The 17,526-nt window shown below is 40.5% G+C and overlaps 1 protein-coding gene and 2 long non-coding RNA genes across 3 annotated transcripts in view; all 3 read left to right on the forward strand.

The window, feature by feature from the left end:
• The window catches only part of LOC141567791 (uncharacterized), a 75,713-nt gene that overhangs the window by 36,525 nt on the left and 21,662 nt on the right, over positions 1-17,526 (forward strand). The window lies entirely within an intron of this gene.
• On the forward strand, positions 3,448-8,827 carry LOC148757856 (uncharacterized). Its single transcript, XR_016021520.1, has 2 exons — positions 3,448-3,975; positions 7,141-8,827. It is a non-coding gene; the product is annotated as an uncharacterized LOC148757856 (long non-coding RNA).
• LOC141569154 (endogenous retrovirus group K member 10 Gag polyprotein-like) lies at positions 3,982-8,827 on the forward strand. The gene has a single exon (XM_088799060.1). The coding sequence runs from the start codon at positions 4,124-4,126 to the stop codon at positions 5,723-5,725; it is 1,602 nt and encodes a 533-aa protein (XP_088655186.1). The 5' UTR covers positions 3,982-4,123; the 3' UTR covers positions 5,726-8,827.

A 17,526-nucleotide genomic window follows, 5' to 3' on the forward strand; every position in this document is an offset into this window, starting at 1 on the left:
GCCATTCTGACTGGGGTGAGGTGATATCTCATTGTGGTTTTGATTTGCATTTCTCTGATGATTAGTGATGTTGAGCATTTTTTCATATGTTTATTTGCCATTTGTATGTCCTCTTTGGAGAAATGTCTCTTCAAGTCCTCTGCCCATTTTTCAATTGGGTTGTTTGTTTTTTTGTTGTTGAGTTGCATGAGTTCCTTGTATATTCTGGATACTAGCCCCTTATCGGAGGCACTGTTTGCAAAAATCTTCTCCCATTCAGTTGGTGGTCTCTTTATTTTGTCAATGGTTTCTTTCGCTGTGCAGAAGCTTTTAAGTTTCATATAGTCCCATTCGTTTATTTTAGCTTTTACTTCCATTGCCTTTGGAGTCAAGTTCATAAAATGCTCTTTGAACCCAAGGTCCATAAGTTTAGTACCTATGTTTTCTTCTATGCAGTTTATTGTGTCAGGTCTTATGCTTAAGTCTTTGATCCATTTTGAATTAACTTTGGTACATGGTGACAAATAGCAGTCCAGTTTCATTCTTTTGCACGTGGCGATCCAATTCTCCCAGCACCATTTATTGAAGAGGCTGTCTTTGCTCCATTGTATGTTTTTAGCTTCTTTGTCAAAAATTATCTGTCCATATTTATGTGGTTTTATTTCTGGGTTCTCAATTCTATTCCATTGGTCTATGTGTCTGTTTTTCTGCCAATACCATGCTGTTTTGATTATTGTGGCCCTGTAGTACAGGCCAAAGTCAGGAAGTGTGATACCTCCATTATAGTTCTTTTTTCTTAAGATTGCTTTGGCTATTCGGGGTCTTTTGTGGTTCCAAACAAATCTGATGATTTTTTGTTCTATTTCTTTAAAATATGCCATTGGGATTTTGATGGGGATTGCATTGAATCTGTATATTGCTTTGGGTAATATGGCCATTTTAACTATGTTGATTCTTCCAATCCATTAGCACGGAATGTCTTTCCATTTCTTTGTGTCTTCTTCAATTTCTTTCAAAAATGTCTGATAGTTTTCAGCATATAGGTCTTTCACATCCTTGGTTAAGTTTATTCCTAGGTATTTTATTCTTTTTGCTGCAATTGCAAAAGGAATTGTTTTTTGTATTTCTTTTTCTGAGATTTCATTGTTAGTATATAGGAAAGCAATGGACTTTTGTGCGTTGATTTTGTAGCCAGCAACTTTACTGTATTCGTTGATTGTTTCTAATAGCTTTTTGGTGGAGTCTTTAGGGTTTTCTATATATAGCATCATGTCATCTGCAAAGAGTGATAATTTAACTTCTTCATTCCCAATTTGGATGCCTTTTATTTCTTTCTCTTGCCTGATTGCTCTGGCAAGGACTTCCAACACTATGTTGAAAAGCAGAGGTGATAGGGGACATCCCTGTCGTGTTCCTGAACGTAGAGCAAAGGGCTTCAGTTTTTCTCCATTAATTATGAGATTAGCAGAGGGCTTGTCATATATGGCCTTTATTATGTTAAAGTATTTTCCTTCTATACCCATTTTATTAAGTGTTTTAATCATAAATGGATGTTGTATCTTGTCAAATGCTTTTTCTGCATCAATTGATATAATCATATGATTTTTGTCCTTTATTTTGTTTATGTGATGTATCACATTGATGGATTTTCGTATGTTGAACCATCCTTGTGCCCCGGGGATGAACCCCACTTGGTCGTGATGAATAATCTTTTTAATGCATTGTTGTATTCGATTTGCTAGAATTTTATTTAGGATTTTTGCCTCGGTATTCATTAGAGATATTGGTCTGTAGTTTTCTTTTTTTGTGCTGTCCTTACCATGTTTTGGTATCAGGGTAATGTTGGCCTCATAAAATGAGTTAGGGAGTACTGTCTCTTCTTCAATTTTTTGGAAGAGTTTGTGCAGAATTGGTATTAGATCCTCTTTGAAGGTTTGGTAGAATTCACTAGTGAAGCCATCTGGTCCTGGACTTTTGCTTTTGGGAAGGTTTTGGATGACTGATTCAATTTCGTTACTGGTGATCGGTCTGTTTAGATTTTCCAGTTCTTCATTGTTCAGCCTTGGAAGGCTATATGTTTCTAAGAACTTGTCCATTTCTTCTAGGTTGTTGAATTTGGTGGCATATAGTCCTTCATAGTATTCTTGGATGATCCTTTGTATTTCTGTGGTGTCCGTGATAACTTCCCCTTTTACGTTTCTGATTTTGTTAATCAGTGTCTTCTCTCTTTTTATCTTAGTAAGTCTAGCCAAGGGTTTGTCAATTTTGTTAATCTTTTCAAAGAACCAGCTCTTTGTCACATTAATTTTTTCTATTGTCTTTTTGTTCTCTATTTCATTTAGTTGTGCTCTAATTTTTATTATTTCCTTTCTTCTGCTGACCTTGGGTTTTACTTGTTCTTCTTTTTCTAGTTGTTTAAGGTGTAACATGAGGTTATTTATTTGAGAGTTTTCTTGTTTCTTGAGATAGGCCTGTAATGAGATAAATTTCCCTCTTAAAACTGCTTTCGCTGCATCCCCAAAATTTTGGTAGGATGTATTTTCATTCTCATTTGTTTCTATGTATCTTTTGATCTCTTCTCTAATTTCTTCTTTGACCCAGTCCTTCTTTAAAAGTATGTTGTTTAATCTCCATGTATTTGTGTTTTTCCCCGCTTTCTTTGTACAGTTGATATCCAATTTCAAGGCTTTGTGATCAGAGAATATGCATGGTATGATTTCAATCTTCTTAAATTTGTTGAGACTGATTTTATGTCCCAATATATGGTCTACCTTTGAGAATGTTCCGTGTACACTAGAAAAGAATGTATAGTCTGATGTTTTAGGATGAAGTGCTCTATAAATGTCAATTATGTCCATTTCATCTAATGTGTCATTTAGGGCTACTATTTCGTTATTTATTTTCTGTTTGGATGACCTATCCATAGCTGTCAATGATGTATTTAAGTCCCCTAGTATAATTGTGTTTTGGTCAATTTCTCCCTTTAGTTCTGTTAGTAGTTGCTTGGTGTATTTCGGTGCTCCCTGATTGGGGGCATAAATATTGATGACTGTTATGTCTTCTTGTTGTACAGTCCCCTTCACCATTATGAAATGTCCATCTTTGTCTCTTGTTATCTTTTTCACCTTGAAGTCTGTTTCATCTGATATCATTATGGCTACACCTGATTTTCTCTGGGTACCATTTGCTTGGAGTGTCAATTTCCACCCTTTCACTTTGAGTCTATGCTTGTCCTTGTAGCTGAGATGTGTCTCTTGTAGACAGCATATCGTTGGGTTTAGTTTTTTGATCCAATCTGCTACTCTGTGCCTTTTTATTGGTGAGTTCAGACCATTTACATTTAGGGTGATTATTGATATGTGAGGATTTCCTGTCATTCTATCTTTAGTTTTCTGGTAAGGCTGTGTCTCCATTGTTTCTTTGCCTTTTTGTTGTTGTCTATTATTTCTGTGTGGTGGTATTTGTGGGGAGCCATGGTTACAGGAAAGTCTGAGCTTTGCAGAATGGCTCGGTTTATGCTACCTGTTTCCTCCCCCTGAGGCAATTGTCTCTGCCTGCACCTGAGGGGATCTTGAGCTTGTAAGCTGCTGAGGAATTTGGTGGGAGCGGCCAGTTCCCGGACACAGAAGGCTGATGCCTATCAGGGCAATTGATAAGATAATTACTTGTGAGTTTCGGTGAATTTTGTATCCTCTATGTGAAAGCTAAAGAATTTACATTTGTTATGTTAATACATACTTGCACGTGCTCAAACTGCTTATATGGGTGCAGTAAAATAAACTTAGTGTCTTCAGGATCACTGAAGTTCCGCGATCGCCATCATATGTGAGAGTGTCTTTTATTCATTCCCACTCCCCCATTCGGGAACCCATCGACTCGTGGCGGCTGGCCCGTCACACTTGGCGCCCAACGTGGGGCTCGAATACGGGGGTAACAGTGAGGAACACCGCGTGGAAGGGCCCCGGCTTGTATTAGAGCTGAATCAGTGGATGCACGGTGAGTGAGACACGATCCCCTCGGTTGAATGAATGTGTGAATGATTGATAGTTCCACGACTTTTTGTCACGGAGCTTGATTGGGCCCCAATCCAGAAGGGCACCTGATTGTTTCTTTGTTTGAAAGAAGGACCGAGTTAGGGAAAAGAATGGGTCACGCTAGCAGCAAGGACCTGTATGTTAGAGGACTTAAGAAATTGCTTGCCGCCCATGGCTGTCGGGTGAGCAGAGAACAGTTAGATAAGTTTTTAGAATTTGTAAAAGAAGTTTGTCCGTGGTTTCCAGAAAAAGGCACTGTCAGTCTGGGAACCTGGCAGAAAGTGGGAAAACAGTTAAAGGATTTTTACACTGACCACGGGCCTCAGCGGGTCCCTGTGGAAACATTTGGACTGTGGACTTTGATCCGAGACTGTTTGAACCTTAAACATGAGGAATGCAAATTAGAGAAAGTGAAACAAGCCGGTGATGAGGAGGGAGAGAGCGCAAAGTTGTTAGAGGGAGTTCTTAAGGTTAATAAAGAGCCTGTTTATCAGGAAACTCCGGTCGAGCACCAGAAAGATTTAAAACCTCAGGATCAAGAAAAATTAGAAGATGAGGGAGCCAAATATGATAGGGACAAAAACCCTCCTTTAGTGGCTGTGGCTCGGGAGGACGAGCAACTTGCAGATACTGCACTTTCTCTTGCAGATCAAATAAAAAAGATTCAGGGACAGTTGATAGAACTTAAAGTTGCTGTAGACGGAGGAAATTGTCCTCGGGGTAAAGATCCCCCCATAGTTGATCCCTCTGCACCACCTCCTGAGGAGTCCTGTAGGTGGAGACCTCCGCCGCAGTCCCCGGTTTGGGACATGCCTGCAGAGCCTTCGCCAAGTTATGTTAAGCCAGGATCGGACTCTGTTGTACTATCCCCTCTTCAAATAGCTTGTGAAGAGGCTCACAAGCAAGGGGAATCTACAGAGCAGTTTGGCGTATATCCTATTTTTGAAAGATATGATCAGGCAGGACGTAGGGTTAGGGATTGGAGGCCTTTCCAGTGGAAGCAGATAAAAGAATTGAAAGAGGCTTGTGTGCAGTATGGGCCTATTGCCCCTTTTACCATGGCAATTTTGGATATTCTGTCTACTGAAGCCATCCCTCCAGAGGATTGGAAGCTTATTGCTCATGCTTGCCTTTCGGGAGGCGATCATCTCTTATGGAGATCTGAGTTTTATGAAAACTGCAAAAAGAAAGCTAATCAGAACAATTTGAGGCGAGTTCCCATTACTTTTGAGATGTTGGCCGGTGAAGGCATTTATGCTGAAATAAATAACCAAATGGGCTTTGCGGCAGGAGCTTATGCTCAGACTTCTGCCGCTGCAAAGGAAGCCTGGCGTATGCTACCAGACACTTCCCGCAAAGAGGAACATGTATCTCAGATAAGACAGGGAGCGGATGAGCCGTTCCAAGATTTTGTGTCCCGCCTTACCACTGCGGCTGGACGGATTTTTGGGGCGTCAATGGCTACCCAGTCCTTTATAACGCAGCTTGCCTATGAAAATGCCAATTCGGCATGTCAAGCCGTTATCAGGCCAATTAGAAAAAAAGGAGATTTATCTGAATACCTTCGCCTGTGTACTGATGTGGGCCCCTCTTTTACCCAGGGCATAGCCATAGCGGCAGCTGCTCTTCAGGGAAAGCCTATGAGGGAAGTGCTCAATCAACAGGCAAGACTCAATTCAGGGAGTCGCCTTGGAATTCACCCATTTTTGTAATTAAGAAAAAATCAGGAAAATGGAGATTGTTGCAGGATTTGAGAAAAGTGAATGAAACTATGGAAGTTATGGGGGCTTTGCAACCAGGATTACCTCATCCCTCTGCCATACCAAAAGACACTTATAAAATAGTCTTGGATTTGAAGGATTGTTTTTATACTATTCCCCTTCATCCGCAAGATTGCAAGAGATTTGCCTTTAGTATTCCTAGTCCAAATTTCCAGGAACCTATAAAAAGATATCAATGGCGAGTCCTCCCCCAAGGTATGGCAAACAGCCCCACTTTGTGTCAAAAGTTTGTTAGTGAAGCAATTGATAACACCAGAAAACAGTTTCCTTCTGTGTATATCATTCATTATATGGATGACATCTTATTGGCTTGTAAGAAAGAAGGAATGTTGTTAGCTTGCTTTGCAGATATAAAAAAGAACCTTCTAGCCTCAGGTCTTATTATTGCACCTGAGAAAGTACAGAGAAGTGAGCCTTATTCTTACTTGGGATTTCAGTTATTTGCTCAGTATTTCACTCCACAAAAAATAGAGCTTAAAAAAGATCATCTTAAATCTCTTAATGATTTTCAGAAACTGTTGGGAGATATTAATTGGCTGCGCCCTTCTTTGGGACTAACTACTGGAGATCTTAAACCACTGTTTGAAATTTTAAAAGGAGATTCTGATCCGACCTCGCCCAGGTCTCTTACTGAGCCTGCACGGAAGGCTCTTTCTAAGGATGAGGAAGCCATTCAGCAACAGCATGTTTCTTTTTTAGATTATTCTAAACCTCTATATGTGTATGTTTTAGACACCAAACATACACCCACAGCAGTGTTGTGGCAAGAAGGGCCACTTAGATGGATACACCTCCATGTGGCTGCACAAAAGAATCTTACACCTTATTATGAATTTGTGGCCAGTTTAATTCAGGAGAGCCGCTTAGAAGCTCGAAAATATTATGGAAAGAAGCCACATTTCATGTAATTAGACATTGTCTTGCTGCATTTGCCATGATTGGAACTCCTAAAAAACTTAAAACAGATAATGGCTCAGGTTATACCAGCAAAAAATTTGCTCTATTTTGCCAGCAATTTTCGATCAATCATGTTACTGGCATTCCTTACAATCCCCAAGGACAAGGGATTGTTGAACGTACTCATGGTACATTAAAAGTTAATTTGCAAAAAAATAAAAAAGGGGGAGTTATATCCCCTGACGCCTCATAATTATTTGTCTCATTCTCTCTTTATTCAAAATTTTTTGACCTTGGATGCCCATGGCAAGAGTGCTGCAGAGCGCTTTTGGCATCCTTCCACTGCTCCTCAGGCTTTGGTCAAACGGAAAGACCCACTTACGGGCTCTTGGCAAGGCCCAGATCCAGTCCTCATATGGGGACGAGGACATGTATGTGTTTTTCCACAGGATGCAGAAGGCCCTCGGTGGCTGCCAGAAAGATTGGTGCGACATGTGGACCCTCAGCCCATTGATGATGCTACTGATGCTTTGCCAAGCGGAACCTGACCAGACGTATTGGGCCTATGTACCTGATCCACCAATCCTCCACCCCGCTGTGTGGGACGGTCCTGAGATTCCAGTCTATGTTAATGACACTCAGGCGTTTAGGATTGCCTTCTGATGGACACATAAAACAACAACTAGAGAAGAATTTTACTTATAATGGTATAAGAACAAGTTTGCCTATTTGTATTGCAAATAATAGGTCAACATCTTGGTGCTTGCGTAGTTCTCCTGTCACTATGCACATTAATGACTCTTTAGTTGGATGGACTGTTCGTCTTAATATGCTAGGTGATTGGTCAGGAGGACACAGAATAAATCTGCCCATCCCTCCATCACATCCATCTTGCAATAAAAGATTGAAATTAAATATTGAGACTGTCCCATGGAGAGACTGTCCTGGCAATGATCCTGTTCGTTATGACATTCCTGGAACAGGCAGATACATCATTAACTGGTCAAGAAGTAACCAGTCAGGATGGGCTTGAGAACTGATTTCTGGACTTTGGACTTCTGATACACAATATCAGCAAAATTCATTATGGAGGCTTATGGGAGTAATACGTGAAGTTGTTCAAATAGTTGAGTTCTGTAAATCAGGCACTCCCTGCAGTCATGTGAGTGTCTTGAAAGATGGGACTAGAGATTGGACTACTGTTGCTAAGACTATTAATATATCTGCTTGTGTTCCTTCTCCTTATGCACTGTTGATTGGAAATGTTAATGTACACTTTATAGGAAATCAATTTAGTATATCCTGTAGTAATTGTTCTTTAGCAAATTGTATTTCTTGGGTACCATTAGGAACTCATGTTATGATACTTAAACAACCATCTTTTGTTATGCTTCCTGTTAATATTTCTGGACCTTGGTATGCTGAAAAAAGTTTACAGGTTTTTAAAGAAATTGAGTATGCTTTGAGTAGGTTTATTGGGCTTCTGTGTCTGTTTGGTTCTGTGCCTACTCTCCATCCTCATTAGACATCCATCAGCTTGAGCTTAAGGAAAGTCGTAAGACTCTCACCCCTGTGCATTTATGAGGGACGGATTAGTCAATGACGGGTACATACTTGGGAGCCGCTTCAACACCTAAGACAGGGCTTGTATGATAAAATATGAGTACCAATGACGGGTAAGTTGAGGCAGGCGTCCTGGGATGCCTAAGACAGGCGCCGTCACCTCACCATCCTGACTGGATGGATTTTGTTCATATAAAATAAAAAAGGGGGAGATGTGGGGAGCCATGGTTACAGGAAAGTCTGAGCTTTGCAGAATGGCTCGGTTTATGCTACCTGTTTCCTCCCCCTGAGGCAATTGTCTCTGCCTGCACCTGAGGGGATCTTGAGCTTGTAAGCTGCTGAGGAATTTGGTGGGAGCGGCCAGTTCCCGGACACAGAAGGCTGATGCCTATCAGGGCAATTGATAAGATAATTACTTGTGAGTTTCGGTGAATTTTGTATCCTCTATGTGAAAGCTAAAGAATTTACATTTGTTATGTTAATACATACTTGCACGTGCTCAAACTGCTTATATGGGTGCAGTAAAATAAACTTAGTGTCTTCAGGATCACTGAAGTTCCGCGATCGCCATCATATGTGAGAGTGTCTTTTATTCATTCCCACTCCCCCATTCGGGAACCCATCGACTCGTGGCGGCTGGCCCGTCACAGGTATTCTATGATGTTTCCCTCTGTTTCTTCTTTTATTTCAGTATATATTTCAATTCTGGATTTATTTTGAGTGGTTACCCTTAAGTTTATGTAAAAGAAAGTTTGATATTTAGAGTATTCCATTTTCTTCGGCACGCTTACTTTCTCCATTCCCATATTCCGGTTCAGGCCTTTACTCTCCCCCTTTTTGAGTTTTGGTTGCCACAAATTGTCCCTGTTGATGGTGGTCGAATAGCCTCCTTTAGTATTTCTTGTAGTGCAGGTCGTGTATTAGAAAATTCCCTCAGCTTCTGTATGTCTGGAAAGGTCTTTATTCCTCCTTCATATCTAAAGGATATCTTTGCTGGATATATTATTCTTGGCTCATGATTTCTCTCTTTCAATAGTTTGAATATTTGGTTCCACTCCCTCCTGGCTTGTAGAGTTTCTGCTGAAAAATCTGATGATAATCTAATGGGCTTTCCTTTGTATGTTACCGTCTTCTTTTCCCTGGCTGCCTTGAGGATTCTTTCTTTGTCGTTGATTTTAGACAGCTTCAATATAATGTGCCTTGGAGAAGGCCTGTTGGGATTGAGGTAACTAGGTGTTCTATTTGCTTCTTGGATTCGAGGGTCCAGTTCTGTCCACAAATTTGGGAAGTTCTCATCGACAATTTGTTTGAATATATTCTCTGTTCCCTTCTCTCTTTCTTCTCCTTCTGGTATGCCCATTATTCTTATATTGCTCTTTCTGATGGAGTCAGAAAGTTCTTGTAGAGTTCTTTCATTTCTTTTAAGTCTCAAGTCTCTTTCTTCTTCAATTTGTGTCATTTCCAGGTTTCTATCTTCGATGTCACTGATTCTTTGCTCCATCTGGTCAACTCTACTACCTAAGCTGGTTATTTCATTCTTAATTTCTTCTATTGAGTTCTTAATCTCCAGAAATTCTATTTGGTTCTTTTTAAGATTTCAATCTCTTTCGTAAAATGCTCATACTGTTCTTTGATTGAGTTTCTGAGTTCATTTAACTGCCTATCTGTGTTTTCTTGTATCTCGTTGAGTTTTTTCAGAACTGCAATCTTGAATTCTCTGTCATTTAAGTCACATATTTCTGTATCTTTAAGTCCCTTCTCTGGAGATTTTTCACTTTCTTTCTGAGCTATCTTGTTGCCTTGGTTATTCATGGCGATTACTGGTTTACTATTTCTCTTCCTAGACATCTACAGGAGTGACTTCTGCAACAGGTTGATAGAAAGCGGTCTTTCTTTTGTTTGCCAGTACTTGTTGGTAGAATGTTTTATTATTTCTCCAACTGCAACTTTTTTTTCTTCTCCCACACGGTAGTGCTGTTTTCTCTGCACTATTCCAACTTCTCACACAATGGGGGGATTCCCTGGGAGACGGGCTTCTCCTCTATTTATAGTTCGTCTAGGTCACAGGACGCAGTGTCCCGGGGGGTATGCGGAGAGCTTTTGATGTTCCAAAGCTCTTCCAGCTCCTGATTCAGAGCCCGTATGTTTCAGCAGTTCTGTTTACTCCTGCAGGGATCCGCCCAGATAGGTGGGGTCAGGGGCGGGGTGAGTTGTGAGAGGTGGCCCAGAGCAATGGCGGCGACCACCACCACAGCCGATCCTGCTTCCACAGCTCTCTCCCCTTTGCCGGAACTAGTTGGGCTGTGAATTTGTGTCTGTGGTACACAGTTCTCAAAATAGCAAATTTTCTGTTGTTTTGATCTGACACTGCTACTGTTTTGCTTCTAGCACCGGGCAGGTGGGGGCGGGGCGAGCTCTGGGAGGGGAGGGAGGGGGCGGCTAGTCTCAGTGCCTAAGGCTCCGTTCTCTGCTCGGCAGTGCGGGCTTAAACCACCGTTTTCAGCCTTTTTCCCTCAGTCTTTTCTCCGAGGTCTCTGCCGTGAGCGTTGGGTTCAGCCGTGTTATATGCTGTCCCCTCAGCCCCGTGGGCCACAAGCGGAGCCCTAGCAGTCCGAGTTCTTCCCTGTCCCGCAGCTGCGGTAGTTCCGGGAAGCAGCGAGCTCGGTGCACTGAGCGAGGTCTGCGTCCTGCGCCCGCGCGGCTCCGTCTCCGCGCACTTCTCCCTTTCCTCCTTCCTCCACTCGCGCGAATCTCCCACCTGTAGGTGATTTCAGTCGGTAGTGGGCCTCTTCGTGTTGCCTGTCTGCTGTGCAGGGAGTCCTTTGTGGAGTTTTTGTTGTTCGATTCTTTGTAAATTGCAGGGGAGCTTTACAGAGGCTCACCTCACTCCGCCATTTTTCCCGCCATTGGGATTTTGATGGGGATTGCATTAAATCTGTATATTGCTTTGGGTAATATGGCCATTTTAACTATGTTGATTCTTCCAATCCCTGAGCACAGAATGTCTTTCCATTTCTTTGTGTCTTCTTCAATTTCTTTTAAAAATGTCTTATAGTTTTCAGCATATAGGTCTTTCATACCCTTGTTTAAGTTTATTCCTAGGTATTTTATTCTTTTCACTGCAATTGCAAAAGGAATTGCTTTTTGTATTTCTTTTTCTGAGATTTCATTGCTAGTATATAGGAATGCAATGAACTTTTGTATGTTGATTTTATAGCCAACAACTTTATGGTATTCGTTGATTGCTTCTAATAGCTTCTTGGTGGAGTCTTTAAGGTTTTCTATATATAGTATCATGTCATCTGCAAAGGATGACAATTTAACTTCTTCATTCCCAATTTGGATGCCTTTTGTTTCTTTCTCTTGCCTGATTGCTTTGGCAAGGACTTCCAACACTATCTTGAGAAGCAGAGGTGATAGGGGACAGCCCTGTCGTGTTCCTGAATGTAGAACAAAGGGCTTCAGTTTTTCACCATTAATTATGGGATTAGCTGAGGTTTTGTCATATATGGCCTTTATTATGTTAAGGTATTTCTTTCTATACCTATTTTATTAAGTGTTTTAAACATAAATGGATGTTGTAGCTTGCCAAATGCTTTTTCTGCATCAATTGATATAATCATATGATTTTTGTCCTTTATTTTGTTTATATGATGTATCACATTGATGGATTTGCCGATGTTGGACCATCCTTGTGCCCTGGGGATGAACCCCACTTGGTCGTGATGAATAATGTTTCTAATGCATTGTTGTATTCGATTTGCTAGAATTTTGTTTAGGATTTTTGCATCTGTATTCATCAGAGATATTGGTCAGTATTTTTCTTTTTTTTGTGATGTTCTTACCAGGTTTTGGTATCAGGGTAATTTTGTCCTCATAAAATGAGTTAGGGAGTACTGTCTCTTTTTCAATTTTTTGGAAGAGTTTGAGCAGGATTGGTATTAGATCCTCTTTGAAGGTTTGGGAGAATTCAGTAGTGAAGCCATCTAGTCCAGTAGTTTTGGTTTTGGGAAGGTTTTGGATGACTGATTCAATTTCGTTACTGGTGATCAGTCTGTTTAGATTTTCCAGTTCTTCATGGTTCAGCCTAGGAAGGCTATATGTTTCTAAGAACTTGTCCATTTCTTCTAGGTTATTGAACTTGGTGGCATATAGTCCTTCATAGTATTCTTGGATGATCCTTTGTATTTCTGTGGTGTCCATGATAACTTCTCCTTTCTCATTTCTGATTTTGTTAATTAGTGTCTTCTCTCTTTTTATCTTAGTGAGTCTAGCCAATGGTTTGTCAATTTTGTTCATCTTTTCAGAGAACCAGCTCTTTGTCACATTAATTTTTTCTGTTGTCTGTTGGTTCTCTATTTTATTTAGTTCTGCTCTGATTTTTGTTATTTCCTTTCTTCTGCTGACCTTGGGTTTCACTTGTTCTTCTTTTTCTAGTTCTTTAAGGTATAGCATGAGGTTATTTATTTGGAATTTTTCTTGTTTCTTGAGATAGGTCTGTAATGATATAAATTTCCCTCTTAAAACTGCTTTCGCTGTATCCCCCAAATTTAGGTAGGATGTATTTTCATTTTTATTTGTTTCTGTGTATCTTTGGATCTTACCTCTAATTTCTTCCATGACCTGGTCGTTCTTTAAAAGTATGTGGTTTAATCTCCATGTATTTGTGTTTTTTCCTGCTTTCTTTTTGCAGTTGATAACCAATTTCAAAGCCTTGTGATCAGAGAATATGCTTGGTATGATTTCAATCTTCTTAAAGTTGCTGGGGCTAATTTTATGCCCCAATATATGGTTTATCCTTGAGAATGTTCCATGTAAACTAGAAAAAAATGTATAGTCTGACGTTTTAGGGTGAAGTGCTCTATGTATGTCAGTTATGTCCATTTCATCTAATGTGTCATTTAGGGCTCCGGTTTTGTTATTTATTTTCTGTTTGGATGATCTATGCGTAGCTGTCAATGATGTACTTAAGTCCCCTAGTATAATTGTGTTTTGTTCAATTTCTCCCTTTAGTTGTGTTAGTAGTTGCTTGGTATATTTTGGTGCTCCCTGATTGGGGGCATAAATATTGATGACTGTTATGTCTTCTTGTTGTACAGTCCCCTTCACCATTATGAAATGTCCATCTTTGTCTCTTGATGCCTTTTTCACCCTGAAGTCTGTTTCATCTGATATCAGTATGGCTACACCTGTTTTCTCTGGATACCGTTTGCTTGGAGTGTGTATTTCCACCCTTTCACTTTGAGTCTATGCTTGTCCTTGTATCTGAGATGTGTCTCTTGGAGACAGCATATGGTTGGGTTTATTTTTTTGATCCAATCTGCTACCTGTGCCTTTTTATTGGTGAGTTCAGCCCATTTACATTTAGGGTTATTATTAATATATGAGGATTCCCTGTCATTCTATCTTTAGATTTCTGGTAAGGCTGTGTCTCCATTGTTCCTTTGCCTTTTTATTGTTGTCTATTATTTCTGTGTGGTGGTATTCTATGATGTTTCCCTCTCTTTCTTCTTTTATTACAGTATATATTTCAGTTCTGGATTTTTTTGAGTGGTTACCCTTAAGTTTATGCAAAAGGAAACTTGATATTTAAAGTATTCCATTTTCTTCAGCATGCTTACTATCTCCATTTCCATATTCCAGTTCAGGTCTTTACTCTTCCCCTTTTTATGTTTTTGTTGCCACAAATTGTCCCTGTTGATGGTGGTCAAATAGCCTCCTTTAGTATTTCTTGTAGTGCAGGTCGTGTATTAGAAAGTTCTCTCAGCTTCTGTATGTCTGGAAAGGTCTTTATTCCTCCTTCATATCTAAAGGATATCTTTGCTGGATGTATTATTCTTGGCTCAATTTCTCTCTTTCAATAGTTTGAATATTTGGTTCCACTCCCTCCTGGCTTGTAGAGTTTCTGCTGAAAAATCTAATGATAATCTAATGGGCTTTCCTTTGTAGGTTACCATCTTCTTTTCCCTGGTTGTCTTGAGGATTCTTTCTTTGTCATTGATTTTAGAAATCTTCAATACAATGTGCCTTGGAGAAGGCCTTTTGGGATTGAGGTATTTAGATGTTCTATTTGGTTCTTGTATTCGAGGATCCAGTTCTGTCCACATGTTTGGGAAGTTCTCATCGACAATTTGTTTGAATATATTCTCTGTTCCCTTCTCTCTTTCTTCTCCTTCTGGTATGCCCATTATTCTTATATTGCTCTTTCTGATGGGGTCAGAGTTCTTGTAGTGTTCTTTCATTTCTTTTCAGGCTCAAGTTTCTTTCTTCTGCCATCCTTGCCATTTCCAGGTTTCTATCTTCAATGTCACTGATTCTTTCCTCAATCTGGTCAACTCTACTACCTAAGCTGGCTATTTCTTTCTACTTTCTTCTATTGAGTTCTTAATCTCCCATAATTCTCTCTCTTTTTTTTTTTTTTAAATTTCAATCTCTTTCATAAATGCTGATGCTGTTCTTTGATTGTGTTTCTGAGTTTATTAAACTGCCTTTCTGTGTTTTCTTGCATCTCATTGAGTTTTTCAGAACTGCAATCTTGAACTCTCTGTCATTTAAGTCACATATTTCCATATCTTTAAGTTCCTTTTCTGGAGACTTTTCACTTTCATTCTGAGCTGTCTTGTTGCCTTGGTTATTCATGGCAATTAATGATTTATTTTTTCTCTTCCTAGACATCTACAGGAGTGGCTTCTGCAAGAGGTTGATAGGAAGAGGTCCTTCTTTTGTTTTCCAGTTCTTGTTGGTTGAATGTTTTATTTTCTCTCTGACTGCAGCCTTTGTTTTCTCTCTCACACGGTAGTGCTATGTTTTCTCTGCACTATTCCAGCTTCTCACACAATGGGGGATTCCCTGGGAGATGGGCTTCTCCTCTGTTAATAGTTTGCCTGGGTCACTGTGCGCAGTGTCCGTGTGGGTATGTGGAGAGTTTTTGAAGTTCCAAAGCTCTTCCTGCACCAGATTCAGAGCCTGTGTGTTTCAGCAGTTCTGTTTACTCCTGCAGGGATCCGCCCAGATAGGTGGGGCCAGGGGCAGTGTGAGTAGTGAGAGGTGGCCCAGAGCAATGTCGGCGACCACCACTACAGCCAGTCCTGCTTCCACAGCTCCCTCCCCTTTGCTGGAACTACTTGGGTTGCGAATCTGTGTCTGCGGTCCACAGTTCTCAGAACAGCAAATATTCTGTTCTTTTGATGTGACACTGCTACTGTTCTGCTTCTAGCACTGGGCAGGTGGAGGCGGGGTGAGCTCTGGGAGGGTAGGTAGGGGGTGGCTAGTGTCAGTGCCTAAGGCTTCTGTTCTCCGCTTGGCCATGTGGGCTTAAACCACTGTTTTCAGCCTTCTTTCCTCAGTCTTTGCTCCGAGGTTTCTGCCATGAGTGGTAAGTTCAGCCGTGTTATATGCTGTCCCCTCAGCCCTGTGGGCCATAAACGGAGCCTTAGCAGTCCGAGTTCTTCCATCTCCCACAGCTGTGGTTGTTGCAGGATGCAGCGAGCTTGGAGCACTGAGCTAGGTCTGGGTCCTGTTCCCGCAGCTCTCCGTCTCTGCACTTCTCCCTTCTCTCTTCCCCTGCTCGTGCGATTAGCCCACCTTTAGGTGAATTAAGTAGTGGGCCTCTTCGTCTTGCCTTCTGCTGTGTAGGGAGTCCTTTGTGGAGTTATAGTTGTTCGATTAGTTGTATATTCCAGGGGAGATTTACAGAGGTTCACCTCATGCCGCCATTTTGATGACATCTCTCCCCTGTATATGATATTTTATAAAAATCCCCAAAATTTATATACCACTATAGCATTTATAGAATACCTTTACAAATAACATCTCCCTTAACTTCAGTGTTCTATGGACACTCAACTTATTCTCCTATTATCAGTCATACTGATCATCTGCAATGCAATGTAAAGCTTCCCTGATCCTCCTTTCCTCTTTTAACTTTCCCCAATTCCAACATCTCCCCACATTGAGTACTGTGTTCGAAATATTTTCATATCTATTAACCCCAATTTAATCCTTAAGTTAATCATCTGAGCTATGTGTAATTCTTCCCATTTTGCTGTTGAAGGAATTGAGACTTAGAGAAGTGATTTGACTGTTGGAAAGATGAGGCAGAATGGAAGTCAGTCAAAGACATTTGAACTGTGGGAAGAGCTCAAACCACCATTGCTGGCTTTAAAGATGAAGGGGCCACAAGCCAGGGGAAATGGGTAGCCTCTAGAAGCTGAGAAAAACACCCAGTCAACAGCTGGCAAGGAAACGGAGACCTTAGTCCTACAACCTCATGGACTTGAATTATGTCAACAACCTGATTACAACAGCTTGGAAATGTATTCTCTTCTAGCACTTACAGAAAGGAATGTAGCTCTGCCCACACCTTGATTTCTGCCTTGTAAGACATGTAGCAGAGAACCAGCTGAGCCATGTTGTGCCTGGACTTCTGACACATAGAAATCATAAGATAATAAATTTGTTGTTTTAAGCTGCTAAATTTGTGGTAATCGGTTTCAGTGGGAAAAGAATACAAATACAGTCACAAAAGCTATGTAGGGGTGACTGAGGTGATCGCAAACTCTATACTGTTTCCACTGGATGCCCCAGACAGTACCCAATGCTGTGGCCTCTAAGGATGGGAGGGCCATCAGCTCCAGATGTACCCAAGATGGTCCGTTTAGGTAAAGAAAAAAAACACAAAACACCTCAACTTTTAAACTTACAGTTTTGTGTAGATTTTATAATTTATTTAATCCATTATTATTTATATTTTGTATACATTGTGTTGCCTGCTCAATCGTTTTTTACTGATGGGGTTGCATGATCAAAAGGCATGTTGAATAGTGACCTAGTGGAGAAGAGAGCAGAATTTAGAGTCAGCATGCCATAGTGGAAAGCTCACTGCATTTCGAGTTGAAGCCATTGATTTCATTTCCACCTATGATGATAATTAGCTCAGGAACTTTGGCTAAGCCACTTCACATCTCTGGCTTACATTTCCTCATGGAAATTGAGGTAAGCATGCATCCTAGATGGTCCCTGAGCTTTTTCTGAGAATGTAGAGATTCCACATTGATGTCCAAATCAGTAAATACCATCTCTGAAACACATCTTAGTTCTGATTGAGGGGAAAAAGAAACATAAACAAAAAGCAGATTTTATTGAATTGGCTGGTTGTTTGGACTAATTGATCACTGTGTTTGACTGAATTGACTTACTACAGTAAGTTACTTCTGGGCAGGTATTTTTCTGATTCAATTTTTAAAAGTCTTCCTAACATTTAATCTGTTAGT

This window comes from Rhinolophus sinicus, chromosome 6, assembly GCF_057876585.1.
Source record: "Rhinolophus sinicus isolate RSI-liver-muscle chromosome 6, RSI-T2T, whole genome shotgun sequence".
Taxonomy (NCBI): domain Eukaryota; kingdom Metazoa; phylum Chordata; class Mammalia; order Chiroptera; family Rhinolophidae; genus Rhinolophus; species Rhinolophus sinicus.

Bases quoted from the DNA above. Each gene is read 5' to 3' on its own strand.
- LOC141569154 (XM_088799060.1), top strand. From the start codon at position 4,124: ATGGGTCACGCTAGCAGCAAGGACCTGTATGTTAGAGGACTTAAGAAA.